Source organism: Paramormyrops kingsleyae, chromosome 8, assembly GCF_048594095.1.
Source record: "Paramormyrops kingsleyae isolate MSU_618 chromosome 8, PKINGS_0.4, whole genome shotgun sequence".
NCBI classification, from domain to species: Eukaryota; Metazoa; Chordata; class Actinopteri; order Osteoglossiformes; family Mormyridae; genus Paramormyrops; species Paramormyrops kingsleyae.
Window position 1 is genome coordinate 35,726,235 of NC_132804.1, and position 11,675 is coordinate 35,737,909.

Below are 11,675 nucleotides of genomic sequence, written 5' to 3' on the forward strand. Positions count from 1 at the left end.
TAACCACAAACACTGGAACCGATCTGAAAATTATAAATAAATAAATTAAGTACTAGCCTCTCCCAACTTTTTAACTGAAGAATTCTCACAGTAGAAAGGAATTTAAGGTTTTACCAAATATTTACGAAATGTAAAAGTTGCTTCACATTTCATTTTCACATCATGTCCAGCCTCCTATACTTGCACTTTTTTAAACTATTCCTCTCTCCCTTGTCCTCTATTATTATTGAGTCTTTTTTTGGTAGCATTGCTCTGATCTGCTGCACATGCACATCATAATAAAAGAATAGCCTACATACAAAAAAAAAAAAATTGAGTTGGATTAGTAACTGTAAACATATTACTATTTTGGAAGTTGCAATCCCTTACACTACTTTTTACTAGGGTAAGTAAGAATATTACAGTAATGTGTTACTCCCCAAAACTGTAAATATGTGCCACTTAACCTCTTGGAGTAACCTAGCCTGACTTTGTCATTACATTGACTTAAATTATTTCACTTAATTTACTTTCTATGATGCCTGTATCTCAAAATGGTCAATGAAGGGTAGCCCTGTTGCTTAGCTGCATTATCTTGCATAATATGGTACATAACCACATATTTTTTATTGTCAACATATTTTGTGTTTTGAGTAGGGCTGAATATTAGAAAAAGTTCACACTGCGATATTTGAAGTTTTTGTAATATTTAGAAGTTGAAAATTAACTTCAGGCAAATGGAACTTATCTACCAAAAGAGTCTGTCAAATAAAATGGTGGTGTTGCTGTGAGACGGGCCAGACAGACAGAAATTGGGGCTGACAATTCACATGCATTTTCTAAATACTGCATATATGGAATACAAAATATTTCCACACAATGGAAGACATGTCTCTTCCTAAGTCATTTCTCACAAAGGTGACACACTGTCCATAAGTAAGTCAAACAGCAAGGATGAGAATGATTATGATGATAAAGAACAATTTTAAGCTTTTTAAAAAAAAAAAAATAAAAAATACACACACACACACACACACGATGATGTTAAACCACCATTAAAATTGTAAAGCTTTGCTAAGGGCACTTTTCCACGGCACAAAGTACGGTACTTTCGGTACGGTACTTTCGCATTTCCATTGACTTCCGGTCGAGTACCAGTACCGAAAGTTCCAGTACCAAAAGTGCCAAACCAGCAGGGGGTACTTCTTTGGTACTTTGGGGTGGGACTTGCAAAAGTATTTGCTATCAATTGGTTATGGCAAATAGCCTGCCGCTGAAACACAAAATACAACCGCCATCTTTTGAAACACACAGCAAACAGCGAGAAACAAAATAAGAAGCAGTAGAAACAAAAATATAAAAAAGTAAAATGGAAGGATGGACAAATGAGGAAACACAGGCTTTAATCGTCATATGGTCGGATGAACAGATCCAGTGGGATTTGGATGGCACGACTCAAAATAAAAGAGTTCTAGCCGTTCCGGACAATTCAGTGTCCCTATGTTTCCCCTGTTGCGCGCTGATTTGTGCATGGTTTCGCTGTTGTTTTCATGTCTTTTTACAAAGCTCTTGAGGTAAACAAGCCATATATTTTAAAACATCACATGCCTTTTCAATGTTTTTTGTTTTTACAGATAATAAATGAACATTCACATACCTCTTTGTTTTAATATTAGGGGAAACATTATTTCCTGATAGACAGGAGAAACATAGGGAAACTGAATTGCCCGGAACACCGTAATACCAAGCCACTTGGAAGAAATGGGGCACACGCGAAACACCGAACAATGCCGATTGAAAAACAAAAAAACATAATTAAATAATTTGTTTACTTTCAAAAGACTGAATTAGCAGTAAGCTAATTCTTACTGCTTTGATCGGCTTAGCCAAAGTAAGTGTACCTACGTAAATGTAAATGATGGCAGCATTCATGCAATTTGGATATTACTGAATCTTATACTGTGATAGAAGCTGACATAGCAATAAACCGCATTTAATTCCAGCCTAAACTGTGTTTTAATTTTGGCCTGTTTTTTTTTTATTATGATGATTTAAGCTGCCCTTTGTGACGATGTCAGTCAGGAGCGGTCACTGATGATGTCATTTGGCGCTGGTACCATTTTTTACGCAGTGGAAAACCGACACAAAAGAAGTACCATACTTTCAGCACTTTATGGAAGTACCAAAAGTATGGTACCTGGTGCAGTGGAAAAATGCCTTAAGTTTCATTCTCTATGACTAAGGAAAGATATTTTAGTGCAACTTATGGATGGTCTCAACCTGGCAGACTATCATGGTCTTTGCAATGTAACAATTCTATATATATGTAATGCAATGTCAATATTAACGTTGCACAGTATGCAAGCCTAGTGCTGAGGGTGACATGTTGGTGCAGCAACTCAGTATGTGTGGATTTACACCAGATCCCCCAGTTTCCTTCCCCTTCCAAAAAATAAAAATGTACTGGCACTGCATAAACTGACAGCATGTATTAGTGCATGAGTAAGTGTACATCCTGCAATGGACTGGAACCCCATCCAAGGTTGGTTCCTGCCTCATGCCAATTGCAATGAATATTATTTTATGCTATGTTATAAACGATTACTCAATTAATTGTCAGAATTATTCAGTAGATCACCCAATTTTTTATGCAATAGTGATTGATAGTTTTAGTTGTAAGCAATGAATCTTCATCATATAATGAGCACCTTTCGAGAAGAAATGACCCAGTCATCTGGGAGATCAACAAACCCTTCAATAACGGAAGTGTTCATAAAAGATCTTGGTGTCTTTCAGTTTTGGATTCCTTTGGTGAAAACAACTAAAAACAATTTTACATTTCACTTATCTGGAAGTAACATACTAAAAAATCCTTACCCTGGTAAACATCATCCATTGCAGCATAATCTGTTAGGGGTTCATCAGCCTGGGAAAGAAGAGACATAATTTTCTTTTTAGAGAAAAGGGGAAAATTGTAATTGAGTTTTGTTAGAATTAAACTGCATTACATTGTTAAAAATATTTTCTCAGCTTTTAATGATTTGAATCTTTAAAGAAATAATGTATAAGCTTGCATTAATGGTGGTAATAGAAATCTACACTTATTAAAATCAGAATTATAAAATTGTAACAAATGTTCCGTGATTATGAACAAGTAATTTCCTTTTTCCACTCATACCTTTAAAAAGATTACACACTCTGGTATGACTCCAAGGCTGCCTAAAGTAGCAGAATCATCTGTCAAACATCTTCCATCTATACTGAGGTTTTGATCAAATGGGGCCACGGAGAAGGCATGCATAATCTGTAAATACATAAGTGGCATTTGATGTGATTGCAAAGAACCATTCTCACCATAAAAACTCACAGATAACTGAAAATTATCTAACAATGATAGATGACTTTCTTTTCTGCATATGAATATACACCAATGAGCCAAAACATAATAACCACACCCATGCAGAGAGAATAATGGGTAACGCTTTACATTAAGTGCACCTTCATAATGTGTTCATAAAACATTCATAAACAGCATGAAAGTACACCTTAACATCCTAACATCCCTTAACAGCTTTAATATACATTAATAACAAACATTACATGATTATACAATTATAATGTTTGTTATTATTATATAATGTTTGTTATTAATGTATATTACAGTTGTGAAGTGATGTTAGAATGTTAAGGTATAGATACATGATGTTTATGAGTGTTTTATGGAAACACATAATAAATACATTATGAAGGTGTACTGAACATTTTATGAATGCAATATAAAAGCATTGTGAAGGTGCAGTTAATGTAAAGCATTACCGAATAATGTTATATATCTTGCAAAAACAATGCGTGTCAACATCTAAGATATATTAGATAATAACCTAGCATTTAGAACTCGTACTCAACATGTTAAATGCAAAAGAAAGCTACATGTTTTTGGATTGCAGGAGGAAATTGGTATGAAAACAGGGACAATATGTGAACTCCACTTTTGGGTCAAAAAACACAAATCTTCCAGTGACAATTTACATTCACATCCAATCTCAAACAATCCTCACTTTTGCTGACCCACCTGTATCTTCAGCTCCTTAAGAGTCTGGTTGGCTGAAACAATGAGTGCTTTCTCTCCACGCAGTTTACGGTGGCGTGTACTCCTCCGTATGCCTGATTTCTGCGAGATGGGCATCACTGTAGAACTGCGAACAAATTCACCAAGTTTCTGTCGCTTGGCACCATCCCCTGACTGGAGAAAAAATGGGACAGCCTTTAATCCTCAAGTAATTCTCAACTAATCTGCTAATTTTGCTGAATGATTCTTTTTTTTTTTATTATTGAAAATGTCAGGAAATATCAAAGAATAAAAATATCAAAATAAGCTATTTAACTGATTAAAGAATGAGAAAGACCACAAACCTGTAAAACAAATTCAACAAAGGGTGGTGTGACTCACTGGAAAATGTAATCATACTTTGCACATATGCACAACATGTTGTATTTACATTTTTATTAATATTAAATATTATTCTGATATTCCCTGCGCACGTATCACAGCAGCAAGGTTTGTGTCCGTACTCTCATGCATATGCATTTACATGTATGTGAGTTTTATTACCTTGTAAATAGTCTGTAAGGTTTGCAAACTACCCCAACGCTTGTCAAAAGCACCCATGTTGGAATTTAAAGTGGATGCTAGTGAACTGATCATGTGCAGTGTGTCCAGAGCTGCATGTACACCGCTGCATGGACAGAAATTTGGAGTGCATCAGGTGTTTGTCTGCGGAGGCACACAGTGGCATCAAACACATCATAAACATTTCAGCAGACACATCTGCTAGCATGCGTGTGGAGAAGTTTGAACCAGCCTTTAGGGCAGGGGTCTCCAACTCCGGCCCTGGAGGGCTACCTGGCCTCTGATGAGCCACACTTATTCTCAGGTAAATACCAGGAACAAGTGTGGCTCATCAGAATCCAAGTGGGACAGAAAACATACTGGATAGTAGCTCTCCAGGACTGCAGTTGGAGACCCCTGCTTTAGGGTGTACTCATGCTAGCAGATCTGTACCATGCTGGAGCACATTTGACCCTCAAAGTCCAGTTCATTTGACTAGTGTGATTGCTTTATATTAAGCCCAGCAGTCATACACTTAACCATGCCCTGACCTGCTTGGAGAGATGGGCCAGAACACGATTATTTGGATTTGGGCACAGAATCGATGTAGTGTGATTGCAAACCATGGTGAAGTATGGAACACAGACATGATTTCAGTGATGTGATTGACACACACATGTGCACATGTACACTATAAATGAACTGAACCCAGAAGAAATGGATCGGGTATACTGGAGAGGGTGATCAGTATGGATATGATTCGTTATATGTATTTTGAGGGGGCGCTGCACTATTAAAAAAAATAATGGATAATATAAGCACCCATTAAGGTTACAGCAGTGCCAGGGCTCAAGGATCCAAGAATAAGTTTTCAGGGCACTTTACACCTGGTCATTCCATTTTAATTTAACAAATTTTCCAAAAAATATTTTGCTTTACCATTTTTTATTGCGATGAAATGTGGCATGTCAAGTACAAAACATAGGACCTGGATTTACAAAACTGTAGAATTTGAGGCCATCCAATTTTAAGAGATGAAGAGACATTATTTGGCTTGGAGTACACAAGTGGTAGGGCTGGGTGATGTAAATGACAGGTAAGGTGAGGCAAGATAATTTATATCGCTACATTTACAACAAAATCGCTACATAAATAGTTGTTGTACTGTATTGTTTAGGGTATTTTAATAATGACAAGAAAAAAATCTGAACACGTTCAGTACAGATGCAACCATCGTAATAAATATTTTTTAAATATATAAATAGAAAAAATATGAATTCATTCTCTCTCTACCTACACATCACTTCATTTGTGTGGATTCAGCGTAGCACTTGGCCTGCAGCAAATTCAAGTTTTGCTTTTTGGAACTTTCTGGATGTTTTTTCTGGAATATTTTCGATCCGTGGTTTGTTGAATCTGCGGATGTGGAACCCACGGATACAGTGGGCCGACTATATTCCCTGCAGTTCTGGGAATACAACTATGTAACTTCAAGGTGGAACACGCAGAAAAATTAACACACACCTACATATTCGATCAATTTCTGTTCTGTGTTAAAGAACTTTCAGCAACAAACAAACAAACAAAAAAAAGAGTTTACCTGGTAAAAATCAGGGTCACTTTCACCTTCAATTTTTAGTTCCTCCCTCTCATCTTCAGCATCTGAGCCACTGACATTGAGCTCAGGTGCACTCTCCTTCATAATCTGCAGTGAAAGAACCTTCATTAAATTACAGATACGGCCATGCTGTAATGCTAAATGGCACAGGGAAACTCACTCTTTTGTTAGTAACTTTACGGACATAGACAGTGGCTTGGGTGTATTCCTGTAGGTCTCTCTGCTGCTGGAAAATCAGTCCCTCTCTGCAATCCAAACATAACTCTAGAAAAAAGGGGTTTAAAAAAAGAAAAATATATAACTATTGCGATAAAAAGTAAAAACAATTAGTGCAAATACATTCACATTGCTAAAGTACCTGGTTGAGTTCGGTAGTGTACATTTGTGGTGTTTTGAATGTTTTCACTCAGCCTGTAAATTGAAATGGGTTGATCCACGAGGAACAGCCTGTTTATGACATCCCATTCACTTGGCCAGAGCAGAACTACACTGTAGAAAGTCAAGAAGGATATAGATGGTAATATAGCAAACACATGCTGACAAGGTGTAGAATATGTGCAAAAAGAAAATCATTGTCAATATTTATGTTTCCTAACATTAATAAACACAAATTATGAATATGACAGCATACAAAGAGCACAGGAACAGTTTACACATACTTTATCCAATGCAACCCTGTAGTAAGGAGGCAAGAAGCAGAAACTGATTACAGTGTGTTGCAGCACCCACCACATGACAAACCCCCTCAGGGATGAGAACCTAAGTGCAGCCAGGTGGCAGGTAATACCTCAGTACCACACTAGTCCAAATGGACCAGTGTGAGTTTTTTACAGTGGCTGGAGTGCCAATCCTGCCACCGACCCCCAAGTTTTTCCCTGTAAGTTGGAGGACTGGCTTGCATGGCTGGATGTAGATTAATGTCATACTCAGGACTGAGCAATTACAGGTTAAGGGCCTTGTTCAAGGGCCCAAAGGAGTAGAATCACTCCAGGCATTCATGTGATTTGAACCAGCAACCTTCCAGTTGCTGGCATAGAGCCCTACCCTCAGAGCAACCACTCCGCCCTGTAGTGGACAAATGTATAGACGATAAATGCATAAAAATGTATAATGTTTGGATTTTTTTTTACACTAAGAGAACCTTGGGAATTACACTGTGTTTGTGTGCGCCACTAAATTATTATAACTACTTTCCCAGTATTATCTATCCTAGTAACAGGAGTTAGCTTATTACTGGCGAGTTGAGGGATCAACAGTTCTACTCCAACATGACCCTCCCAAATTTCGTTGCACATCTTGCATGAACGTTCACTTACATCAGACGGTCAGCAGCACTAGATTCCTTGGGGGGCACCTGGCAGCTGACCTCACCTGGTCCCTTAATAAATCCTCCTTAGCCAAGATAGTGCAGCAGTGTCTTAACTTCCTATGGTGGCTAAGGATGGCAAGTCTACCTCCCCCCATCCTCACCATGTTTTACAGGGGCACCATTGAGAGTGTCCTGACCAGCTGCATCATTGCCTGGATCAGGAACTGCAATGTTTCTGACCACAAGACCCTATAATGGATAGTAAGTGCACCTGAGAAGATCACTAGGACCTCTGTGCCCTCCACTGATGACATGTTTATGATACAGTGCACTCATCAGGTCTCCAGCACTGTGGAGGATGCCTCCCACCCTTCCTACAATCTCTTCATCCCCCATATATCAGGCATAAGGTACCCAAGTACTCAAGCCAATTCTACAAAACTAACAGCTTCTTCCCCATGGTCATCCAGACTCTAAAATTGTTGATGTATATGCTGTTGAGATTAGTCGACATAGTCGATGACGTCAACACTGAAATAACGTCAATATTTTAAATTGATGCATTGTTTCTTTATTATTTTAATAAAACTACTTCTGCGTTGTCTATTCATGTTTATTAAATTACCAAAAGCATGGAGAGCTTTTTAACATCTTTTATCCTTGTAGCCGCTAAATATACTCATTATTAAAGCCATAAAGTTGTCTGCCTACTACATTAGAATCTCCATTGAATAAGTGTCTGTGAAAATGTTTAGGGTAAGATCGGGGTTTATTCTATGCTGACTGAGGGTGCCAGTGTGTGCATTCATGCGTGTTGGATGTGTTAGGAGCAGTGTTGTTTTCGTAAACAAACTGAAATAAACAGACAAAGAATTTGTGAACTGAAATAAAAATGAAAATATTTACAAAAAAAAAAAAGAGTTTAATCTACAAAAAGTACCACCACACCACCATCATCTTTTTACCTTGTTTAACCACAGTATCTCCTCTTTTAAAATATGTTGTGGTTGCTGAACTGTCCCTTCCTTCATTGTGACTTCAGTGCTTATTGCTAGTGCAGCATGTGGCATGCTCCACTAACCGAATTTATTAAGCATAAGGATATGACAAATTTATACAGAATACTAACTTTTGGGCATCACGATACATATCTCATTAATATTTTTAGGCATACTACTAATCCGGTTATTGAATTGTTGGCAAAAATCTAGTGCCGAAAAGCCAGCCTACATTATCTAAAGCCTTGCAGTGGTATACAGTTTGTTGCTGAAAAATAGTCATTAGTGGCAGGCCTATTGTTTAACAACTGATTAAATTAATTAATTGATTGATTAAGCTGGTTGGGATATTTATCAAATACATGAAATAGCTGGGGTGCCCCTGAAGACAGATTTGGGAAATAAAGAGTTCTTCTGCCCATCCATCAAGCTATCAGTGTCTGATTGAAGAACAGAAGTCAGTCAGGGGGTCCTGAGTAATTCTGTCACAAAGACTTTAAAATACCATAGTATGCCGCATTATCGTTATACCGCCCAAACCTAGTTCAAAACTGTTCAAACCCATAAAGAGTTTACCCATTTCACTTCTCTGCTTGTATTTGTCTTTATTGCAATACATCTGCGTTTTCCTGGTCTGATGGAATATCACTGCTGTATGCATGCACCGATTGTGATCTTCTGCATCCATGGACCGTAATAGCACATGGAAAAGTGAAGTATGAACTAGGCTAGGTTGTGATGTCATTATCTGAAAATGATTTTATTTTTATTTATTTTATTTTGTGATTATTTGTCATTGTTGACACACCACAGCACACAGTGCACAACGAAATGTGTCCTCTGCATTTAACCCATATGTGATTACGAAGCAAACCACAAAAATGCAACCTATCAATGACAAAATCTGTTGTCAACTATTGTTATCACTGATTATTATCAACATTATCAATTAGTTGTTGCAGTCATATTCTAATGTTAAATAATGTTTTCTGGGAAAATGTGTACTTGTTGTCCAGATATATAGTTAAAACAATTCTCTTTGGTCACCTAAGATTTTCACACAGTATTGCATATTGTGCTTTGCTAGCTGAAGTGCACTTAAGCTAGATATGCACTTTCGGTGGAGAAACACAAAAATATGGGTGTTCAGAGTATCCAGACTTCATGAAGACCTTGGATGGGGTACTGGAAAGCGCTCCCTCTGGGGACTTTCTTCCATATTTTCAAATTCATACATACACTTCATACATATATTACATGCACTAGGTCAGGGGTCCTCATCAGAACTACATGACCAGGATACTTTCCCAATTGATAAGAATTCAATGATATGTGGATTTTAGTGGCAGTAGTAATGGAGTAATGGTCTGGAATAATACATGGTAGCCTACCAAACAGAGTATTAGGTTGTGTGGACTATGCAGTTGATTCAATTATAATTTTATCAGCAATGCATTCTAAACTTTCAGTCCACGCTATTAATAATACTAACAATTACAACATACAATAAGTCCACAGATTAAGAACGTCTGAATTACAGAAACCCATACTAAAGGTGTTCCACCAACCACTGTCCCACTGCCAAGTGAGTTATCTTCGGGAGGTATGATGCCTGAGGGATTAACCCTGAGCTCAAATCTGCAGTTTGGGGACTGGCACAGCCAAAAGATCAGACTATCAGTAGTCCTCTGCAGCCCCAGCCCAGCAATGGTAGTCTTGAGCTTGTCTGTCTGTCTGTCAGTCAGTCAGTCAAAGGACTACCCACCTCAATCCCTTCCTTGCCCCACCCCCAAACATCCAGTGGTGATATGGAATAACGGTAGGCACAGGGCAAGGATGTGGCTTGAAGAGCCTAGCCAAACCATATACACAGGTGGCAGAGGAATGATGGCCAGTAAGGTCACCTGAAGAAGCAGTGTAGCCCCTTGGCAGTTTCCTTTTCATCTGAGCAGCCCAACACTGCTCACCCCTAGTGGGGAAGGATCTGGAAGAGGTGGCTGAAAAATCTTCTGTTCCCCCAACTCCAGACAGTAAGCCACAACCTTTGGAGCATCCCTCTTTCTGGCTAAAGAACCTTATACCTACACAAATGCACATATAGAGAGGTTCTCTCTCTCTTTTCAGTACAATTCCGTATGTAGTGACTTGTTTTTACTGTATTATTATGTACTGTATTATGTTTAAGCTGTTTAGTGTATCTGGAAGCATTTAAGTATTTTACATGCATAAAATAGTAAAGTATATACTACATACTAAAAACAAACATTTGAGTAACTGACACTATATATATGAATCATATGTAGCAGGTTCAGACTTAACTGCAAATTAAACCTAAAGATAGACTTAGAAATGGATCTCATTCGTAACCAGGGAACTGCCTCTCTCCACTGATTAGGCATATTTGCTTGTTTATAGAGCTGTAAAGGGAAGTACATTCATCCATAAAGGCAGGTACAGTCATTCGTCAGCTTATGTCCTATTGTGTAACGTACCATTGTACTAACGTCGCACAAGACCTTTAATAAAATTCAAGAGAAGTCTGAAGACAATGTAATGGACATTAGTGGATACATTTTACCATGTGTGTATCATGTGGCAAGAACCAAAACAAACTGATTGTGCTGTCGCTACAGAAATTTAAACGTGTGTGATACTGTATAATCTTATGTTATACAGCAGAGGTCACCAACATGGTGCCCGCGGGCACCAGAATGCCCCCAAAGACCACATGAGTTGCCCACGGACCTGTTCTAAAAACAGCACAACTCACCAGTGAGCAGTGTCTAAAATTAAATTTTATCCCATTGCTATTCTTCTTTAATCACATTTACATTTTTATATATGAAATGACAATATCTAAAAAAAAAAAGCATTTACAACATGTTTATTATACATTTAGATAATAGTTTAGATAATTTTAGGAAGGCTTTTCAAACTGGTAGCCCTTCGTATGGCTCAGTACCCATGAAGTAGCTCTCAGTTTGAAAAAGGTTGGTGACCCCTGTTATACAGTATATTTTACCTCTGCCCTATAACTATAGCTATGTCCAGATTGACTTACGTTCTCTTTCATTGTGCGATCGAAGAAAGCGAAGAAATTCTAAAGTTCCAAATTCAAATTCTGGAAATTCCCAAGAACTATGTAAAGAACTATGTAAATCA

The 11,675-nt window shown here is 37.8% G+C and overlaps 1 protein-coding gene across 4 annotated transcripts in view; it reads right to left on the reverse strand.

Annotated features, from left to right (window-relative positions):
- The window catches only part of usp48 (ubiquitin specific peptidase 48), a 55,993-nt gene that overhangs the window by 6,009 nt on the left and 38,309 nt on the right, over nt 1–11,675 (reverse strand). For 3 of the 4 annotated variants that reach the window (XM_072715735.1, XM_072715737.1, XM_072715734.1), the window contains exons 21-26: nt 6,565–6,695; nt 6,367–6,470; nt 6,189–6,293; nt 4,052–4,222; nt 3,158–3,283; nt 2,857–2,905 (exon numbers count right to left, since the gene is read on the reverse strand). In XM_072715735.1, the coding sequence (XP_072571836.1) occupies nt 2,857–2,905; nt 3,158–3,283; nt 4,052–4,222; nt 6,189–6,293; nt 6,367–6,470; nt 6,565–6,695 (686 nt within the window). The remainder of the gene's footprint in view (nt 1–2,856; nt 2,906–3,157; nt 3,284–4,051; nt 4,223–6,188; nt 6,294–6,366; nt 6,471–6,564; nt 6,696–11,675) is intronic. The other variant, XM_072715736.1, reaches the window with a different exon arrangement.